The sequence below is a fragment of the Pelecanus crispus genome, chromosome 2 (assembly GCF_030463565.1).
Source record: "Pelecanus crispus isolate bPelCri1 chromosome 2, bPelCri1.pri, whole genome shotgun sequence".
NCBI lineage: Eukaryota > Metazoa > Chordata > Aves > Pelecaniformes > Pelecanidae > Pelecanus > Pelecanus crispus.
In genome coordinates, this window is record NC_134644.1 from 21,251,627 (window position 1) to 21,274,795 (window position 23,169).

Genomic DNA, 23,169 nt, shown 5'->3' on the forward strand with positions numbered 1-23,169 from the left:
TTCAGAAGTGAATGAACTGGGGCGGGGGGGGTGGCGGGGGGGTGTTGTAGGAGCAGTTGAATTTCTCTTTCTTTCTCCTTTCTCTCTCTTTCTTTCTTTCTTTCTCCTTTCTCTCTCTTTCTTTCTTTCTTTCTCCTTTCTCTCTCTTTCTTTCTTTCTTTCTCCTTTCTCTCTCTTTCTTTCTTTCTTTCTCCTTTCTCTCTCTTTCTTTCTTTCTTTCTCCTTTCTCCCCCCCTCTCTCTTTCTTTCTCCTTTCTCCCTCTCTCCCTCTCTCTTTCTTTCTCCTTTCTCCCCCCCCCCCCCTCTTTCTTTCTTTCTCCTTTCTCTTTTTTTTTTTTCCCCTTTGCAAAAGACTAGATACATTTCCCCAGCTTTGATTCTGGATTGTGTTTGTTTCCAGTTGCAAGCCTAGCAGCTGACAAAACAAGGCATTGCTCTATTTAAAAAACAAAACAAAAAAACCCCAACTAAAAACTAAACGATCATTTGTGTGTGTATTATTCAAGCGGTCTGTGGGTTATCATTTGTCTTGTTTTATAATTGGATGGTTTGGCTTATTTCATTTTTAGCGCTCCATGAAAGCTTGTTATATTTGCTACTGTAGGTATGATGATATTCTGATCAATGGACTACCAGATTGGCGACAGCCTGTATTCTACTACAGGCGGGTGAGAAAAATGAGCAATGCTGAGCTGGCATTACTCTTGTTCATTATACTCACAGTGGGTCATTACGCTGTGGTTTGGTCAATCTACCTGGAAAAACAGCTGGTAAGTATTGGTAATAAATCAAACTTGCTTCAATTATTAGTATTGAATTTCCTGCAGAAGTTTGCATATTATAGGGATCTCTACCACTTCCCCTGTTTTGAATTTGAATTTTTTTATATTTTAAAAGGATTATATTTAAAATGGTGATAATTCTAGAATGAGGGATTCAACATATCAGAAATAGTAATCCAAAAACTATTTAATTTTTCTCTAATTGGTGATAACTAGCAAGAGATGGTTCTTTTGTTTTTAACTGGAAGGAAGAAGAGGAATAAAAACTCTTCTATCATCTATTGATGCAGAATCATATGCTACTGTAGTTGTGTCTATGGTTTTCCTAAATGATGTTTAAAAACAATAGTTTTTATTCATTTGAAAGTCATACTTGCTTTGCATTTGTTCTTAGCTAAATGCTTTTTTGTTTTGGGGTTTTGTTAACAGGATAGGCATTGGTAAGCAGTATAAACCACGTTATTTTTTGATTATTTTATATTTTGTCATATAAAAAATCTATTGCACTTAGTAGACTAGGAATAAATGTAAGCATAACTTGAGAAATATTCATACATTAGCATCTATTTACTTTTTTTATTTTCCACTGCATTATTGAAGTTGATGAATGAGAAAGGAGGCAAGTTGAATGCTTTCTCCTCTTAGAAAACTTTGATTGCTATGGAGATACACATGAGTGACAGAACTGGACTTCATGTGTGTTTAAAGACTGGATACCATGGCAACAGTTATTGTTAAGATAGATCATTTTACTTAATCATGTAGGACCCCTAGATACATTTGCATAAATGCTACTCTACTGTTTACCCTTCACAGAAGAGTCCCAGTAACATTTGTGGTTTACATGTTAATGATAACCTGTAACCGTAGTTCTTTCTACATCAAGGATGAACTGCTTAGCAGAAAAAAGAGGGAGAAGAAGAAAAAAACAGGCAGCAGGAGTACAGATGAAGCCAAACTTGCTGCTGTAGACAAAAATGAAAGGTGGGAAGGAACTCTCTTGTTTTCTGTATTTTAAAACATTTCATCAGCTACTGGTTTAGTTCTATCATTTTCTTCTTGCATCTTTGAAATATTTTATGACAAAAATAACTGTATTTGTAGTAACAGCCATTGCTGATACAAACTGTGCCAGTGTAGATGTGTTTTCAGGTTTTGATTTGTAAATAAATGTGTGGTGTTTATTCAGCAGATCAACAATAATTGAAAGATTAAGGCTGAATTAATGGTGTCTGGCTTATAGAAGGGTATTAATTCTATAAGTTGATTTTAGAAGATTTTACAACTTTTTCTGTCTTTGAAGATTTTTGCCTTTGATTACAATTAACAAATTTCAGTTTATTTAAGCTCTAGTTTATTACCACACCAAGCAAGGAGTTTTTATGGGGTTTTAGTGCTTGTCTGATTTACTGCTTTTTTTCTGATTGACTTAAAAACAAGCATGTTGGTAAAGGCTTCTAATACCATTGTTTGTTAAGAAACGCATAGGGAAATAGTGACTTTCAGGACACTCCAAAAGATACCACCGTTTCTTCTATTGATTCATAGAAAGAAATAAAGGGTTTAAATAGTTCACCCAGCAGGGGCATGAACTGGATCAATGCAGGATGGAGATCAGAGACCATTCTGCCTGTCGTCTTTCCTGATGACATCAGTGAGTAATGCTCTAGTGAACTGCAAATGACGTTAATTTTTATGTATTGTTTTGTTTATGCTACAGTCTTCATATCTGGTTGTCAGCACTTGTGAACACTTGGTTGAGGCTTGAGGTTTTTTCAGTTTGGGTTTTTTTTAAACTGAAGTGGTTTATGTGGCTTATGAATTTATTTTCTTGAAGAAAAGCCCTTTTTAACAGATGAAAATACAGTGATGATTAGAAGTTGTCTGTTACATATTTTGAGTTAAATATTCAAAATGTATCTTTAATATTAAGTAGTTACACATTCTTGTAGGAGTTGACAAGTGCTAATCGTATTAAAGGATAATGGGAAAGTTCTGACTTTTGTATTGTGTGGCAGTAATGATAAAACCATTTTATTTGACTGCAGAGTACTGGACAAACCACAGTGGCATGACTTACTTCCATGCAAGCTGGGAATATGGTTCTGTCTCACTGTGAAAGCTTTACCTCAGCTATTCCAGGTAATAGTAATGATTTTAAGTTACATTATTTTTCTTGATGGTGTTGTTATGCATAATCAGATGTGTAGCACTTGTTCTTATGAATTTTCTGGCTCAAGCACATACCATATATATATGTAAAAAAAAAAAAATCGTAAGCTCATCAAAATGCAAATATATTTCAAATGGATATTAATCTTAACGTGCTAGGAAATTCAGCAGCAGTTCCTGTTAGGCAAAACTACAAGAATAAATGATGGGAGAGGGATGATATATATATACACATCTAATTAGGAATAACAATGTCTTTTAAGCAATCTGTTAACAAAAGTATTTTTATCTCAAATAGGCAAATGCTATGTTTTCATAGCAAATATATGTCATTTAAATTTGGGGGAACAGTGAAATTACTTTTTCTGATTGAGTGAGCTTTTTTTTGAGTCACTGGATAATGATATAAATTGATACCTGAAATTACTAAGGTAAAGTAGCAAAGGTATGGTTGTAATTTATAAATATAAATGTGGCAGACTTGCCCACAGTTGCGTTTTTTTAATTAACACTACAAACTGTAAAATTTAGCTGATATTCATCCAGTGTAAGTATTGTCAGATCAGTTATCAGAATAACCTTTTTAATAATCACATGCTCTTTCTTTTCATTTCCCTTGAATACACCCACTTTTTTTTAATACCCTTGTCACTGCTAATGACTGTGGATCAGGGAATGCAAGGTGGATTTTGCTTTGGTTTACAGAAATATTGAGTATTAATTCTGAAGTATAAATAGTATAAATGGCATCAATGTTCATTTTCTGTCTGTGTTCAAGCTGGAAAAAGCATATAATTCATAATTCCTAATCTATTAGGAAAAGGCTTGTAAAAGTTATAAATGCGGTAGTCTGGTCTTTCAGCGTCCATTTTTATAGCCTTTAACCTTTCCTACAAAGAGATGCAAAAGTTAATCTCTCTTCCTCTTTTAAAAGTTTCATCAGAACTGTGTGGCTATTTTATTAAAGACACCTTTCTTTTTGCAAGTTTTTAAAGCAAAAATGATGATGCTTAATTAAATCAACTGTTGTGTCAAATTAAGCTTTGATGTTCATGCCTCATTGAGGTGAGTCAGATGGAAAAGAATTAAGTTCAGCAATTGCTGTTCCTGCATTTTTGAAACTTTCTGCCTTAATTGCAAAATATTCAAAATATTATACAGTATAGTAAGATTCATGAAGAATTTTAAATTAGGACTACTTAAAATCTTTCTAAGCTGTCATTTTCTCATTTTTATTATCTTAAGATAGTCTGTTAAGAAGTGAGTATAACAGGTTTCATATTTTCTGTTCGAAAAGCAGCTCCTATGTTTGCCAGAATAGGCAGAAAAGATGAATACAACACAAGTGATGTTTCATGCTGTGTAGGCACCTAGCCAATACCTCTTGCTGTGGATTTTAAATCCATTAAATTAACGGTAGTGGGAAAAAAGTTATCCAATAACTCATGGAAAATTGGAGACTAGCAAGCACGGATTTGGTGGCAAGGGAAGCGGGATGTAGAAGAATTCGGAGCTGGAAGGCTTTGGAGTAAGGAGGAAGCGAAGAGGTGGAGTTCTAGAGTAAATTGCCCATATGTAAATGACACTACTGCTTAACTCCAGGATTTGTTTAGTTGTTTAAGATGACCTGCTGATTATATAAGTTCAGATGCGATAAAATACAAGTAATCTTCAATTTTAAGAATAGTCAGGACTTCAGGTACCTGGAATGAATTACTGTTGCTTATTAGTTAACAGTACTAAAGAAGTATTACTTCTTCTGAAGAGCATAAGAGCAGCTGTGACCTCGTGTTGGAGATGTTTTCTGAAAGGACAGTGCAAAAGATACTTTGTATCTTGTAGCTAGCTGGACAGAGACACTTCTGGGCTCTTTTTGAGTTGTATTTAAGGTTTTAGCAAGTTCTGCCTTAGTTGCAATTACCAACATATAGCAAAAAAGCAGCTGTACTTACACGACTATACCCTGGTACAGAGATCTTGTTTTAACTATGACTGCTTTTCTCTTCAATAATACATTAACATAGGCTTGAGATTTCAGAGTATTTCAGGCTTTTAGTATAGGTGGAATCACTAGGGCAGCTTATCTGGAAGATAAGACTCCTACAGATACTGAGTAGTGTTATATGTGCTAGTTATACATGCAAATTATTTAACAAGGTGTTACAGTGGTTGACATAAGGATGGCTGCTACAGATTTTAGTAGTTTATTGAGTGAATCTAAATGATTTCTTCAGTCATTTAAGAGCCAACAAGTTATTTTCAAAGTTGGCTGTCATTTGTCTGCAACTAATGCAGTTTGTAGATTAACTTCTAAAAATGCATCCATATTTAAATGAACCCCATTTGAGACAGAAAAGTGTAAGAGTTAGCAGTACTTTAATTAAATGCTGCTTCTGCCACTGAGTTTTTCAAAGCCCTGTCAGTGACATAGCTGAACTGCTTCCTGAAATTAAGGAAACAAAACCACCTGCCTGTGTACACAAGTTCTTCCTCAAAGGAAACTTTATTAAAAAAAAACCCAAACAAACCCACAAAACCAAACCACCAACAAAAAGCCCCCCAACAAAACAAAACCCACAAGGAGAGGTCAATTTAAACTTTTTGCCACTTGTTGTATTGATTCCTTTTACCTAGCATCCATCTCTTCCCCCCATTAGTTAATGTGGATATTCTACTTACAACAGCTCTCTGTCTCAGGATTCAGGTTGCTGAGCTTCTGCCCATGCCTGGCTCTCATTTATCCAATTGAGTGTCTTTCTCCTACTTCCCCTCCTCCTTCAAAATGTCAGATTTCAGAAGGAGGCACTTAAAATAATTAAGGTGGGCCTTTACTGAAGAAAAATGCTTTGTTTGCATGCCCTTGTGATGGCCTATGCCATTTTATCGTAGTCTGCATTTTATGTCAAGAAACTGGAAGAAAAATGGGTGAGAGGAGGATGAGAGAAACTAAAAACTCATAGGTTTTTTTTAAAACTATTGACAGTTGTATTTTGAGAGAGACTACATAGGCTTTTATAGCCACGCATTTAGTTTAGCTTAAATTTGGGGGTGAAAACAGCATCTTTAAGCTTGTTTGGAGAAGTGAAGGGAAAACAATACATAAAATATATCATAAATCAAATATCTGTGGTGTGAAACATTAAGCGGAGTATAAATTACACTGACTATTACCAAGTTTAATTCTTCTAATGTAGGCTCAAGAAAAAGATAGAAAAAGAATGCCAGTTGTTTTTAAGGTCATTTATAGTTTACTCTTTCATGAGAATGAAGGCTATATGTTTTAAAAAAGTAAATAAAGAAGAAGAAAGAAAAAAATAAACAAAACTCAATTAAAATGCTTATTGGAACTGAAAATTTGTCTTACAAAGAAATAAACCAGCTAAATATAGTGTGCAAGAATTTCAGTTCAAATGGTGAATGTAATACAGAATAGACAGCTGTGTGAAGTATACTTTTGTGGGAGAACAGTCATATGTAAATTGCAGTTTATTCCCAAAACAGCTGACTACAGAGCTTTTTCTTTGGATGTGCAGACATACGACTTGGCCATCTTTCTTAAAAATGTTGTTAATTATTCTTCACAAAATATTTCCCTCAGAAAACTGAGGATAGGACTGTTTGTTAGTGTTCCTGTCAACTACTTTTCCTCCACCTTGATGTGAAGCTTAGCAATGTATGTCTTTATTTTTATACCAGCTTCATTAATGCCAGTCAGCACTAGGAGATGTTTTTTATTAGTTAAATTACGAGCCTGCGGTTGTCCTGAGTGTAATGAAGCAGAGAGCATTTTTATTTGTTTCGGACAGAAATGGATTCTTGTTAAGAAAATAAAGTTTCCTGTTATCTTCTATAATAGTGTAGCTGTAGTGCATACACCCTAGCAGTGAACTGTTGGAAGAACTTCTGGTGGCTCGCCAGTAATGAGAGGGCAGTTCAAGCTCAATACGTAGTTGCACTGGGTATAACCTAGTGAGATTATCAACAAAGCTTTCAATTACAATTGAAACTTTTGTTTATAAAGACCTTTGTGTAGCACGAAGTGAATTAAAACAAAAAGGCCAGTAATTTATTTTTATGTAGACTACCAGATGGTAATTACTGTAGCTGATTTAGTAGCCTGGAATAGATTCAAACTAGTGACCCAGAGGTGTTTAATTTCTTGGCATTTTTTCCTCAGGTTTTCTTTTAATCCATGATTACATTTCAACACCTGTTTAGGGATGGTTCAGCTTTGGCCTTAAATGGATTGGCAGTGTGTCATTAACCTCAAGAGGCTTTGCCAGCAGGGCATCTCCTTTGGCAAAGTTAGCTTTTAAGCAAGATTTGATTAGGTCAGCAAACATTTGTGTAGGTTGTTTTTTGTTTTCACATATGACTTTATATAAAATCATAATAATGTGAGATTAAAATAAAATTTATTGCATTTAATAACGTATGCCTTAAAAAAAGATTTTTTTTTTTTAAAGGGATTTATTCAAGTTGCTAAAGTTAAATATCTCCTTAATTCCCAGCTTTACAGGTTTTTGACATGTCCCAACTTACTGTACAGCACCAATGTTGGTACAAGTTGTGGGGATCGAGCAATTGCAGGATGTGTGGCACGAGTGATTGCCCATTTGCTCTGTTTCTTGCTATTTCGCAGCTGTTGGGAGAACCAAAGTAGGGATGAAGCTCTTGACCCTGAGGTCAATTAGAAGCTTAGAAGCAGGTCAGAGGAGAGTAGGTGGTAAAACAAGTATTCTGGGTGTATGCAAGTGAGCAAAAATAATTTGCATCTAACAGGGTACTGTCTGAGGCTCTGGAGACAAAATGTGCTTTCCTGCATACTAGAAGTTTTAAGTAAGTGTAAGACACTAAAGAAATTTGCCCTTAATTGCCTGTTGTTCTGTGGCAGTTTTGTTCTGCTCCTTCAAATCATTTACTGTATGCCTGCATACCCCAGCACAAATGTTAGAGGAGTGTAGCTCTAAGAGTAGCTCATGAGTATGAGGTGATACTGGCTCTCAGTTAATGGTACGGGTGTGTTGTGGTGTGAAGCCTCACGGGGTGTGAGTAGGTCCCAGGGAGGCCTCACAGCATGTGCCTCAGTTCCCCTTCTGGCTGCCTTTGTGTCACCGGTGTGGCTGTGGAATGCCCAGCAGATACTGCATTAGCACAGCCTGCTGCTGGTCACCCCGTGCATCCGAGGCTTGGGAACCACGCTTCAACTGCCCACAGGCTGTACGCAGCTGAAGAGCCTGGCCACACCTGGTGTTATTCCAAGGTTGAAACACGATTTTCTGATTACAAAGGGGGAAGTAATGCAATTCCTATTTATTTACTACTTTGCTTTTGAGTAAACATGTAAAAATGCCAAAGAGAAACATTATGATTTATATTTAACTTTTTTTTTTACATTATTTCTTACAGTAACACATTGATATCACTAGTTTATAAACCCATCAAAAGAGTGTTTTTGCTGTGGTATAATGGCTGGCATTTTTATTGCATAGAAATAGCATATTGAAGGTCAGATATTACGGTAATTTTAATTTGACTCCTTTTTCTCTCTCGTGTTTTGTACAAATTGTACAAGAACAGTGTACTCAAAAAGACAAAAAATTAGTTCAAGAACTTCATACAAATATTTCTCTTTAAGTCTATAGATTGACTTAATAAGAATTAATGAAAAGAAGATTATTTCAATATACTGATACTAAGTGTGCTTGTGGGAAAGTTTCCAGTTAACTGTAAATTCTGAGGGGATGCGTTTTGTTTGTATTGGTCCTTCACCCAGAGAAGTAAAATGTGAAGCTGATTCTATTGTAAAATCTGTAATGAAGGTTCACATATGGCCAATACAGCAAGTTGTTTCTAATGCTTGCCTTATTTCTCCTAATCTCTAGTCTTTCTGAGGTAGACCAGAAAGCCAGGAAGATTAACTTGAGAGGAAAAAAAAAACCCCAAACCACAAAGCAAACAAACCAATAAAACCTCATCACCCTCCCCAAAAGTTGAGGAGAGGCTGGAGTGGCTGAGCCTTACTCAGAACTGGAGGGTTTAGTTCCAGAATTAGTACAGTTTGAATAAATACTGTGTCTGTTGATTTAAAAACAACCACCAAACAAACCAACCAAACAAAATAAAAAACCCCAGCCAGAACCCCAGACACAAATACCCCAAACAAACAAAGAAAAAAAACCCTTAAAAGTCCAGTGTCAAGAATTTCTGTATTTCTGCATAACTCAAGTGCAGCTTTGTTTTGGCAATCTCAAATTTATTGACACAAGACAATACTGATACCAAGAGGAACTGAAATACAAGATTTTTTCAATGTTCTTGGTTCTTAATTGTGGTTAAAATATTGAAAATATGTTAATGAAGTGTTTTTCAATTTTATTTTTCTTCTGCAACACTTTTTGAAATTTTCGATTAAATATGAGGGTAATCACAAGAACTTCCTATACATGGGAGTTGAAATATAATTTAGAAATACTAATAGCAGAATTTTGCATTTCTAATACACTCTTTTCATTCTGTTCCTTCTTGGAAAGTATATAGTTGAAATCATAGTATAATAAACCAGCATATATTAGCGCTCTTCATTTTTCTTTTTGCTTAACTACATGCTAGTACTGCTTTGATGGTGAAGTAATGTGTTGTGTTGATGTTCTTTTTTTTGAAAACTTCTCAAACTCCTGCAAATGAGAACAAAATATTTCTGATTAGGTAAGTGGAGCTTTTCGTTAGAAAAGTTCCAAGCTTTGTATTTGTGTGTCTTTCCTCTGTCCCTTTCCACCCTGGGAAGGACAAAAATGTTGCTTTTCTTATATTTATTACCTATTGAAGGTGAAGTATGCATCAGGTATAAAATTTTGATGTGCATATCTTGAGCTGGGAAAAGATCCTCTAAAAGAAAAGTCATTACTGAATCTCAGGGAAGGAGCATTATATTGGAAGAGGCTGCATCTATATTGCCAGTGTTTTTAGAGCCCTAAAATGTTTGTATTGAGGCAAAAAGACTGCTTAAATGTATCCCTTTGGAAAAGTAAAAATTCTGAACATAAATCTATTTTGAAATACTCTTACTACCAAAACTGAATATGCTTAAAAACAAATATTCCTGTTTAGACTGATACTATTGAAAACTAATGAGGAGCAAATTCAAATGTGCTTATTTATGTTAAGGCAGAAGTTTTCGTCAAAGAACTTGCTATTTTAAACTGTGTTCCAGTGTTTCTTTCATTTTGACTTATAAGGTCTAATACCCATATAGTTTGTGTCTGTGGCTAAAATCTTTACTCGGGTATGTCTCTTAATTTCTCTTTACAACCTGTAGAGCCATTTCTTAGGCTTTTGTGGGAAGGATTTGATTTTTAAATCTTCAAAATCCATTTTGATTAAATTTTTTGTTGTTTTTTTCTTTGCTTTAATTTATACATTTTTGTGTGCTTCAAAATATGCAGTCTCCCCTTTTTTTGTGATTATGGTATCCACCGTAATAAACTGTTATTAATAAGATAAGACTAACGTTGCCTTTGTTACCTGGATATTACTCCATTTGCAGTGATAATCCATTTTATATCTATAAAGCAACAATGCTAAATTTCATTTACGTGCTTCTGACTAGTTTTCTTTGTTGTTCAGCTATTGTGTCTCATTTTCATCTGAGCCACATTTCCAATTGTTCTGTGATTGACATGCTGGAGAGATTGACAGTTACCCCCTAGTGCCTGCTGTCTGGAGATCCCACAAGCAATAATGGATTTTACACCAGAATTTAGCATCAAATATTGGCTTTCAGTGTCAAATGGGTTAAATTTAAATGCTGGTTAATTGTAGGCATTTTGAAATCATAGCCTTAAACAAAAGCATTTTTTGGTTATTAGTATGTCTGAGTCCTGTGTATGCCATGCAACCCAAATGTCTCAAACTTATAGCAGAAGTTAACCATTACATTTATGTCTGTTTCTGTTTATTAATGATGCAAATAGTCCAAATCTGGAGAGTACAAGGAAAGTTTCCATATGTGGTAGGGAGTTCATATTTCAGGTAAACCAAAAAGAGAACCAGTGCTGATCCTAATTTTGTCATTCAATGTTATAACATATAAACTGTTTCCTCAAAGGCTTCCTATCTGCTGTTAACGGTAGTCCTCCTGTACCTACACATTTTTTAGCCCTAATTCTACTAAAACCACCAAACCCTGCCTCCTTCCCATCCCCAAAACCAAAACTGTAAGCATGTGAGATGCTCTTATCTGCTATGTTCCAGCAGCAAAAAGTTATGTAAAGTCTTTAAAATTTCTTCTGTGTGCCGTGATCTCCTACATAAACCTGGCAGAGAAGTGTAACTTCCCATTTCCCATACCCAAATGTAAAGACAAATAAAAGAGTAAGAAGAGGTATTTTGGAAGGAGATGAAACCTTACTGGTCTTTTGTGGAAATTCGTCAGAGTTGTTCTTCAGGCACGCTAACTTGTATTGGTGAGATGTCTCCAAAACATTACGAAGTTCTGCTCAGAGCTGGATTGTGATTCTGTCCTGTGTTGTCCCACCTCCCTCAAGTATCTGTGAAGGGGTAGATGCCAGTATAATGCAAAGAACAACTGTTGTCGTAGTATCTTTGCAGGAAGCAATGTTTTTGGATTACTTCTACCATTAGAGGCAGCAATAATCACTGCTTAACTCACTTTTTATTTTCAAAATTTATTAAGATGTCTTATTTCATTTTTAATGAGACCAGGTTTTGTTCAAGTGTATGGGATTATAGTTGAAATTATAAAAATCTTTACTGATGTTTTACAGTACATTCTACACTAAAATATAAATCAGCCTTTATATGTAAAAAGTGGGACTGTTAATGTAATAACAAGAATAAAATTATTTTTGTCTATACAGAATTAAAATTAGGCTTCTCTAATACTATAATTAATTTTGATTTAATAAAATAGATGTTCTGTATGCTTGGAAATTATAAATAGTAATTTGTCTATTGCAGCATTTCTATTATAGAATCATTGTTTTCGAATGAGTATAGAAATCTCTTAAACTGGTAAGTGAGAGTAAGCAAACTCTCCATACCTCTTACTTCAGCAGTCTGTTTGTTCACATCGGGAAGCTTTCAGTGCAAATCTGTAATTACTAATTCATCAGATTTTGGAAATGTGTAACTTACTGTGAGATTTGTGATGGGACTTACAGTTTTATGTGTAAATTTGCCAAATAGATTTCAGATTAGAATCTAATCTAATCCTTTGAGAAAAAACTTAATATATATTTTCAACACTTTAATAGTGTGTAGAAGTTGGTTTAAAAAAAAAAAAAAAAAAAGGCTGGGGGAACAAGTTGGGTTTTGGAACATGCAGTTAGTGTTACCATAATGAGTTCACACTAAAACAACTGCTACCTAGCAATTGCCTTTGTCCCTGCATGCACTATAATTAAAAACTTTTCTTTCTTCCTTGAACTTCCAGATTGCTGATGTGAGCAAAGTGGGTACATTGTGTCTCACAAAGCTGTAGGTAGTGATCAGAAATGTTTTTCTAACCATTTTGTTTTTCAGGTTGTCAATGAGCATCATAGTCTATAATATCAACGCTATTACATTTGAACCTTTATTACACAAAAATTCTACATTCTAAACAAATACTTTCTATACTGAAAATTACTGTAACCCAAGGAAACAAATGTATCTTAAATTTTTTTGTGAGATTAATTGAGAACTTAAAACAGAGCCATTGCAGTAACTTGTTTGTATAAGGATGCTAATGCCATTGCAACGTTTTCTTAAAGGATGCCAGACAATTATATGTAGAATATAAAGAAACAAAAATGAAGGCGAAAGAAGATGCCCTGGCTAAGGCTGAACTTGAAACACTTCAGAGTGAGTTTTTACCACTGTCTTAATAAACAAAGATGTAATATGATATACCTATGTCCTACACAGGATGTATGTGAACAAACATTTTTATAATCTTCTAAAATATGTGCTTTATGTATTTCTGTACTGCTGTTAAATAAGCTTTTAATTTTGTGACTAATTTTGCAGTAGGCTGCTGGTTTGTTCCTGTAGAAGCATAAAATTCAGGTGATAGTTACACAGTAGCAACAAAAGCATACTTTGCTAGAAATGTTGCTTTGCAGGAGAGGGAAGTCTCCAATGTATAGATCATGAAGTATACATTTTCAGAAGTGACCTCTTGCATTTTGAGCATTCTTGTATTCTCTTTGTCTGTAAATATTTTTTTTAAATATTATGTTTCATAATTCTTTTGTGCATGTTGTGTTGATTTTTGTGATAGAAATTGAACATGATTTGAATTTCCAAAAGCATGGATGCAGGCTTTGGAGATGGATTCATGCTATTGTTGAAATAAATGCCTTGAAGTCTTTACACTCTTATAAAAGACCAGAGAAGGCAATTGGCATTTCCCTTAATAAAGTATTCAGAATAATTATAGGTAACTCTTCCTTTTCTTCTTTCAGTTATTTGCCTTTGCCAATGATTAAACCTACCCTCTTCTGAAGACAATTTTAAAAGTTTTTTTGTCTGTGTTTGTATGTGCATGCTTGCTTTATTTACTGTACTTACGTGCATGCTTTTAAGTTCCTTTATTCTGACAAGTGCATTGAGTGCTCTGTAATAATTTACTAGCTTGGAGTATGCATAAGCCTTTAGGCACTTAAAATACAGCTGCATTATTTGTATTTACAAAATAGCTTAATTTTGTAAAATCAGCAAAGAGATCCAGTTTCAGCGATAATTCCTAACTTATCTGTAGCTGAGCCTATTTTGAGAAAATGGATAACATTCAGCACCTCAGCAAGCATCGTGGACCCAGGCCAAATCTAGCAAAATAGTGCATTTAATGCTTGTTAGGCAGGCCTGCCATTATGTTTGAGATACCTACCACAAAATGGGCCCTTAAAAAGGGTCTTGACTCAGGTTATTAAAAACTTGTTAAATTGTCAGATAGTAACGTATTGCCATTATTCAAAATAGCTGGCATACATTCTTCATTGAAATCTGTGAACTGCTGTTTTAAAAGGACTAGTTTTTGAAAACAGAAGTGCAAGTGAAAGTATAAAGTCATTAAAATTGTCATGTGCATGTTCCTGTGTTTCACTGAAAGACCACATATGAACTTTTCAGTATTTGTCCTCTGCCAGGTGTCACCTGGAGTCACTTTTTCTGTTACCTCCAGTAGCAGTGCCCACACGGGAGAGTTGTGGGTTTGGCACTCTTCCCCCTCCAGGTCACCCCTGACCTCTGAGAGAAGCACCACCCTGACCCCTGTCATGCTGTTGGGTGCGACATGGCGTGTGACCCCCCGTGTCTGCCTGGTGACCCGATGTCACTTGTGCGAGCAGGGTCCAGACCTCACCAGTCTCACTGGTTGGCATCCTGCTCTCCCTTGGTAGGCTTGCTGGCAGGGAGCAAGAGGAAGCATTGAGAGTCACCACCTGTAATTAGCAGAGTTTGAAATTTGGCATGGAATTAATTTGGTTGGCCATAGCAGTGCTATCGCTGGGCAGCAGAATGAGCTGTCAGTTAACTTTTTTAAAAGAAATAAGACTCCCAGGAGAAGAACAAGAGATGCATCTGTGTTACTGTAGGCCAAAAAAAAAAAAAAAATTACATTATTTTTTCCAGAAGCTTGTATGCAAAGCATCTGTTAAATTTGCTCATTTCATTACATTGTTCTGCATTGTCACTTCACAATTAGCATAGAAAGGTTCTAAATCACCAAATGTGCATTTTGTTTGCCCCCATTCTTCTTAATTTTAGAGACCATCCATGGAATGCGAGTTCATAATAGCAGTTCCATCTATCTGAGTAAATGTATCTCATGCCTCTTAGCAGTAGTTGCTTTCCTGCTGAAAATGTGTGGTATTCTGTAGGTGGCCTGAACTAAAACCAAAGAAGGGTACTGGAGAAGGAAAACATAATTTGCAAAGTAGGAAAGAGAGGACAGTATTGAGATGTCGTTAAAGTGCTATATTTGGTACAGTGTGAAAAAGTAATTTCTTGGTAGGTCAATATTATGCACAATTTTGATTTATTTTTCTGGCACTTTTGCAGTGTTTCTTATCACTTCTCAATCCATTCAAAACTGTTGTTACTACCTTAGTAAAATATGGCAACTTTACCTTATAAAAATATAGCAATTTACAATATAGACCTTATGTTTATAGGAAATGCAGGTTTGTATGGAATTACAGATAACTGGGTATTTTACATATGAAAATATAAATGGTTTGTCTTACATTTTCTGATGCCCTTTTCACGTTTAGATACCAGAACACAAAATTCATTTTAAAATGAAAGTGCTTTAATTAATAAACTTTCTGTTAACTTTTCCTGTAGTGTCACACTGCATGTAATCCCTGCATCAGGGAATGATTCTGTAACAATAGATAGCCCTGTTCTTCATATTCATGGGATGTAAAATAGAGTCTGTATTAACTGAACTGAGTAGTCATTAAACTGAGAAGACTTAGGCATACATTGTCAGGACAGATGACTCTGCCAGTTTTTAAACTTAAATCACAAGGCTTGAATAGTAATCAAGACAAATTCTAGCACCTCTACTGATTCTCTTCTTGCATGGAGTACTTCTTTCAACCGTGTCCGTTTTGGGGGAAAATGCATCTATTTTTCTTTCTTATGCTTAGCCTCGGTAGTTCTCTTACTTTCTGTTCTTCTTATGTTTGTTTTCCCTGACCTTCAATATGAAGACTTAAATTTATTTTTAAAATATGCCTTTTTAAAGAAATAGTGCCTGCTAGATACTGCAGGTAGACTCTTCACTGGCATCTCAGTTAACAAACATATTTGCATTTTTAAATCCAGAATTCTTGCCCTGATGTACAAGGTGCCTGGAACAACCCATGGCAAGAAATGATTTTGCTTCTAGTTATAAACCATGTTGAACAGGACTTAGTTTTGGGGGTTTTTTCCTCACCCCCATCATTCAAGCTTTAACTAAAATACAAAGTTAGTAGCCCTATGGCTGCATTACTAACCTTCTTTCTGTATTGGGGCTTTATGATGGTATCTGTAGTGGTATTTCTAGCTCTCTATAGGGCTTCACAGTAAGACATGTCTTACCTGAGTGCCTGCTGTGAAAAATCCAGAGCAGTAGTGAAACCTTTAATATGTTTGATTAAGTTTGGTTAGGCTTGGTGGTTCTCCCTTTCCAGACAGCTTGGAATGTAGCGTGTTGCTTGGGTAGCTTTTTATATTGTTTCACGAAACTTAGGGATAGAAGACATCACTAGATCATTTAGTAGAATGTGTTTATTTCAGACCCTTACAGACAAAAATCAGTGAAAAATACTGATTCTCATGGCTTGTCTTGTTTGACTTGTACCAGTGATGCACTTTAGCTTTTAGCATCTTGTTACGCAAGATACGATATTGATCAGAATACCTTGAGATGCCTTCTGTTCTTCGTGGTTTGTTCAGACAATTAATTTTACTGTTATATATTTGTATCTTAATTTCAGTATGGATTTCTCTAGCTTTAGCTTTCAGTTGTTTGTTATTAGCATTTTTCTGTGCTTAAAAAAAAGAAGTCTTATTTATCTGCAGGTTTTCTTTATATAAAGCATTTCTTTAGCCCTTAATGTCTGTGGATTTTCTGTACTCTATTTAGTTTTCCAGTGTAGCTGTAAGTATTGGACCCTGGGTTTGTATATAGTCTTCTAATGTTTATCATATTCTGATTATAAAATCACTTTTCTTCTATTATTACTGTTCTATTTACAGATTACCTTAGTTCCCCTTGCTCTGATAGCTTGTTTCAGATCGCTAGTCCACCGTAACTGCAAGCTCTTACATCAAAGGTTCCTTGCACACAGTCCCTCATAAGTGCAGATATGGCATAAGGTCCTTAACTGTGTAATTTTCAAAAATGTTCTTGATTTGATTGGTCCCAACCTACCAGACAGTCCATGTTCCTACTTCTTCCTGTACTTTCCTCTTCACTGTAAACCATTTTGACCAAATTTATGTAATCTAGCACTATATGGAAGGTGACTTTACATTTACTTCCAAATAATTGACAAATATTTTGGATAACTGTGTTTAGTATTAATTCCTGCCAAAATGCAATGTTCACATGCCTGCTCAGTAATGATTTGCTGACAGGCAGGTTCAGAGAAAATTGATTCATATAATGCATGCTTTTTTGGTTGGTGTGGGTGTGAATGTTCTGATCACTTAATTGTTACCTCTGAAGCCTAATTATGGCAAACTAAGTATCATCCGTTTCACTGATTGTTTTGGCAGGCCCGCTGAAAGGATTTTGAACTCGCAAGCTCATGTGCTTTTTCCAATTGTTTCAACTAGGCTATGTGACGCCTCTCCCTAGAAAACTTGCTTCAGATTTTAATGGAAAATATTGCACTAACATACAGTGTCATGATGTTCAATTGAAAGAGGCATGCATGTTTCATTACGTGTTTGTTGGAAGGCAAATTAGCTCTCAAATAATGGAGGTTTATTTCTAACCCTTTCATATTATGGGGATGAGGTATTCTGGGGGAACAGGAAGTTTTGGGAAGGGTAGATACTCAGAGAAAAAGATTAAAGACATCAAACCCTGCAGCTTGTGAGAAGTTTTTTGTAGTTGAGGATATACTCATCACTGAGCATGTTTTTAGTCAGTTTGCTCAAAAATAAACTAGCTTCTAGGTTTCAGTCCAGCAGATGTATACCTGTCTCCAACTCGTGATGCGTTCATATAATCCCATTGGCTTTATTATGACTACAGAAATGTATATTTTTTAAACAAATGAGTGTTTGCCCCATATTTGCATTAATATTGAACATAGTTTGCTCCATTTTTTCAATAGACTGTCAAAACCTTAGTACAATTTTTTTCCAGACTTTTGGGTCTATTGTATTCTATCTGACTGTGTTGCTGTACATATAAGTGAATATTTCTCTTGTCATGTTTTAAACAAATTTTAATGCTGTAAATGCTTTCGTTGTCTTTCATAGTTAAGTAGGTAAGTGAACAATATTGAAAGAAAAGGAGATCTCAATGCAATATCTTACTGACTTGCTAAAAAGATGTTTGCTGCCTACCTCTGCATGTGATCATATTTGTTGCTTATCAATGCATGAGATACCAGTCAGTCTGTCCCTTTTCTTTCTGTGATTTTGAAGACATCACTGTCTCTTTTTGGCCATATTTTCTGTGAATTTTATGAATTCTTGTTCATGCTTAAAGCTTAGAAGCCCTGCAGAGAGAGGGAGATCTAGCTTGATGCATCATACATTCTCTGCAGAAGTTCAGCACTTGGTTTTGTTTTCTTTCTTTCTATATGAAGCGGTCATTTTTTCTGTGAAAAATTCTCTGAATTCTTCACATTTACATCAACTGGCAGGTAAAATCAGTATATACTTTTTTAAAAAACTTTAAAATATGGACCTCTGATATTTATTATAGAAAAGCACTGCTGTTACGTTACATGGCACTCGATCCAAAATGCTAGCTGATTCCTTATCTTCTAAAAATGACAGCTGATCTATCTTAAAGCAAATAACCATTAGCCAGATACTATTAATTCTGCCACCGATAAAATTAATGTAGTAACAAGGTGGAAGGACTAACGAGGAAGGTCAAAGTGTCTGATTATGTGCAAGTAATTAATCAAACTTCAAAACCCAGATCATGACACCATAAACTAGGAAAATGTGTAGCCAGTACTGGAATAGTTTTGGAGACCTTTAGAAACATAAAGTACTGTACAGGTAAGAGAGTTTAACTAGCTAACAGTTAGCTATTGTTATCTGTTAAAGTCTAGGGATCCCAGTGCTGGGTGTGTTTATATGCTGTTCAAACATAGGGGACAAATTATATCTCTCTTTTTTTAACTCTAAGTTGTTAAATATGCAGTCAAATTTAGTCTTCTGGTAAAACACGTGATAATTCTTAAAGGTGGAAATTGCTCGTAGAAAATTAATATCCTTGGTGTATGAATTCAGCAAATGATAAAACAAAACTTCTGCTACAGAAGGACTAGAACTCTGTAAAAGTCATAACTCATGTAAAATACTGATCATTTTACATTGAAGTTGTAGATATCAAACAATTTCCATAGTGCTTATGATTCTGGATTATCCATTCACTTTCTACTATTGCCTGGTTTTTTAATTCTATTTAGTAAACTAAAAAAGTCACTACACTGTAATTTGGCAATTAAAATACATAATGTTCCCAGAAAATAGTAGTGTGAGAGTAAGCTATTCATTTACCCTGTTGAGCCTGAAGTCTGGTTTCACCAAGACTGTTTCTCCCCACTGCATTTAGTTGTGTGAGCACCAGTAACTCTGGTCGTAGTTAAGGTCTGCTGGATATTGGTGCCTGCATAGGGCATAGCCGTCTGATTGCATCTCCAGTGGACAGTGAGTAGGCTGTCACAAAACTGGAAGGAACCTCTGAAATATTTTTCTGTATGTTTTTCCTGCATTTCAGTTAGGTTTGTACGCAACAATATTAGAACAATATTCGAGACTGGAGGAGAAAAATGCATTTTAAAAGCATGTTCTGTTATAGTGGGTGGCCACATAAGGCTAAACCCAGCACCATTTGAATATGACACTAAGCATTAAGGCAACAGTCACGTTTCAAAACTCTGAATCACAGCTGCAGTTGTTGCTACTGTCAGCACCATCGAACACATCCTTGCTTGAGGTTGTGGTGGTGGCAGCAGCACCAGCTTCCTGGCTGTCTGTCAAGCCTTAGCAGATGTAGGATTCGGCTGTCTAGGCATCGTCTGCTGTTGGGAAAACCTGATCCTTATTCTTTTCAGGGGAAGGCACCAGGTCAGGTCAGAAGTGTCTTTTGGGCTGCCGGTTGAATTGCTGATAATGAAAAGATAGCATGGAAAGAGAGAGGTTTTCTTCCTAGGTATCTGCTGTGGACTTCTGTTTCAGTGATCCGTTTTGCTTTCTACATCTTTGCCTGAAATAACAAGATTGCTTGGCTACCTTAAGTTGAGGCTTCATAGTGTACATCATTACCCCTGAACATAACTTCTGAATGTCCCCTATCTAAAATCCTTTACGATTTTACCATTATACCATTTTATGTGCTTTTCTACTCTAAAAAGTGGTTTTTGAAAATTCTGAGGTGAAACTGTTCTCAATGGGTTATTGGGAGCTCTATGTCAAAGGTTCTGTGACTTCAATTCTGTTTATTTTCTTTAATTCAATATGACAGCCATTGTGGTAAGTAAGGGATATGCTGAACTCCTTCATCTTTTTGTATATGCACGGGAGACAGTAGAGACCTTTTTTTTAAATTCTGGTTGAGCGCTTGTTTGAGGTTGTACAGCCGTCTAGGCAGGATTTCTTGTTCCTTTGATAGTCAGCAAACAGTAGGATGTCTTACCTATGTTAGGTCTTCCTCTCTCACTTAGTTCCTGAAGAAAGCCTAGACACGGTCTTTGATACCTCATTTTAAAGTGGGGTGCAGTGCCTTCTGGAAATACTGTTACAGAATTTGTTCTAAAACTACAGAAAGAGCCTAGATGACCTATTTGCAGGCTAGGCTCTTCATTTTTAGAGGCTATTTAGATGCATTCAGGCTTTAACTATTTGCATATTTTGAGAGGGGAAGATTAACAAACAGTAGCTGATGGGGTGCAAGATACAAGAAAATCCAACTGTCTCGATGTCTCCACTGTTAAGTAATTCCAAGTGAACACATGCAGTGTGCTTGATTATTTTGCAGGACTGAAATACAGTAGTGGAAACTGTCATTTATGGTAACTTCCTAGAGTATTTTTGCCAGTATCTGTGTGTGCAGTAAATAGCTGGTGAAGCCATTGTTACTTATCCTTGCAAATCTTAACTCTTGAGTCCAGAAGCTATTACATGTAGCAACTATGGAGAAAAATGGGATAATGGTTAATGTATGTGATTTGGTTATAAAAATTACCTTTTGAAATAGACAAAAAATTTCGCAACAGTATTGTCTTTAATAACATCTGAACAATGAGAGAAATGCTGGTTAACATTTTTGGGCCTTTTTTTAGTTTTGTTTTTTTGGGACTGTATGTCATTTAATTATATTTACTATGCATACCTGTAGAAGGATGCTAAAAAAAATCCAAATGCAAGTTTTTACTTAATACTTCATTTATTGAGTATAATTTGACAATTACAAGCAAAGTTAGAGATTTTTCACAGAGGTCTCTGAACAATGTACGTTTAAAAATTTAAAAGGTCGTTAGTCATTGTGTTAACTTTCAACATCTGTATCTGTTCTTTTTGGACTTCTGAAAGGTGTCATGAAACAGTTTTCTCTCCATTTATTGTTTTCTTAAGTATTCAGTTCCTAGGAGTTTATCAAGTCTATGTAGTCCTTTCACTGTTCTGTTCCTGCACATACACTGGTAGGAAAAGGAATTCTGCATCAGAGTCTGTAGGCAACAGTCCTTCTGTCCTCTTTAGGATTATTTTTTTTTTTTTTTTAAGAAGGTTTTAATGAAAAACAGGTATTTCTCCCCTGGTGCTCAGAAAAGTATTAGGGCGTGGTTGCAAAGGCAGACAAGCTGATCTAATGGCCCACTGCTGCTGAGAAGTGTGGTTCTCCTTTTCCTTGCCCACCACTTTTAAACAACTTGCATTCTTTCTTTTCGTTTGAGTGTAAAGGAGTAATTTTCTACTAGGTTGATTAGTGAATTGAATTAGTTTGCTAAGTGGTTGGATGACTGTTGAAGCACAAATAGAAGCAAGAGGAGCACATAAGCACACAGTGGAGAGTGGAAAGGTGGAGGCAGAGTAGAACTTTTCCCTTTTGGCTGCAGCCAGCCATCAGATCAGCTCTTTCCATTTAATAGCATCCTTAGGAGTTATTCAGTTATTGTGAATACAGCATGTTTTTAAAACAATGAGGAAAAAACAAGAGAGTCCCACTTGGCATACCTGAGGTTTCTGGATGCTTTCTGAGTGTTCAAGCTTCTTTTTCTGATCCTCATGCTCTTGTCTTTCTTAAAGTTCTGGCAACTTTCAATCAATCTTACATCTTTCTTTTGAGATCATCTTATATAGAGGATATGTTTTCAGTTGCTGGGGTTGAGGTTGTTGTTGTCCCTCCTTCCCTTAAGTTTGCTGCTCCCATTTAATACCATTTGAAGGACAGAGAGCAGAAAACAGTGATCAGTTTGAGAAATGAGGTCCAACATTTAAATCTTCCTAAATGTGTAACTGCTAGAACAGAGCTATTTGTAGTTACAGAAATCTGAGAACAGAGAAGCTGTCTACTCACTCAGAAGCTTCTACTCAGCACAGCTGACCATAAAGCAATACAAAATTGTCTAAAACTCACCTTTCTACCTTTGCCAGTTTCTTTGAAGCCAGCTGGACTTTTGAAATCTTTTAACAACTCCCTATGCTTTTGCCTGTACTAATCTTAATTACCAGGTGGTGTAGCAGTGACAAGAGCTAACTGTGTCTTTGAGGGGCTCCTCATTTAGCCCTTTAAGGTATAGTTCAAATAGAAGAGGGGCTAAGTGTGTGTGTGTTGCTATGTACTTTTCATAAAAATATAATTATTATGCAAAACTCTGAATTCTCTTTTTAACAAAGAAATTGAAGCCCCTTTCTCAGTGGAAATTTTCATATAGCATTAAGAGTTGAGGAGCTAAGCCTGCTTCTGAATTATACTTCTCTGCAGTATTAGTAGCATTACTTCTCCTTCATCTTTTTTACTTTTTTATAGAGGAGAAGAAGCCTAAAGTCAAGAAACCAAAATCAGAATTCCCTGTATACACGGTTCTGGAGTCAAGTGCGTACGTACCATCATATGATCATGGAGCTTCAATTGAAGAGATTGAGGAACAGATGGATGACTGGTTGGGAGGCAGGAACAGAACACAAAAAAAGAAGGTAAGTTCAAAATCTTTCATATTGTTATATATTTTAAATGTTGATTTCTTTGCTTGCCTCTTAAGAAAATGAAATAATGTGTGTATACCATCACAATATTCATACACTGTTGAAGTCTAGAGAAGTATTAATTGTCAGGCAGAGACATAACGGAAAAGATTATATCGATGTTCAATGTAATTTGTGTAATGATACTGGAAATGTTGTTATAATAGGATGTCGTTGATTAAAATATCTGAAAGGTCTCTGTGGTTTCTAATATAAGTACTATTCTTGTTTACTAGCAATTAGTAGAACATAATGCTGTCAAGCTGTATGAGGCTCGGTT

The 23,169-nt window shown here is 35.6% G+C and overlaps 1 protein-coding gene across 1 annotated transcript in view; it reads left to right on the forward strand.

Moving 5' to 3' along the window:
* Positions 1–23,169, forward strand: part of DNAJC1 (DnaJ heat shock protein family (Hsp40) member C1) — a 111,150-nt gene that overhangs the window by 46,340 nt on the left and 41,641 nt on the right. Inside the window, exons 4-8 of the mRNA XM_075705952.1 lie at positions 605–770; positions 1,669–1,766; positions 2,831–2,924; positions 12,728–12,818; positions 22,675–22,841. Of these exons, the coding sequence (XP_075562067.1) occupies positions 605–770; positions 1,669–1,766; positions 2,831–2,924; positions 12,728–12,818; positions 22,675–22,841 (616 nt within the window). The remainder of the gene's footprint in view (positions 1–604; positions 771–1,668; positions 1,767–2,830; positions 2,925–12,727; positions 12,819–22,674; positions 22,842–23,169) is intronic.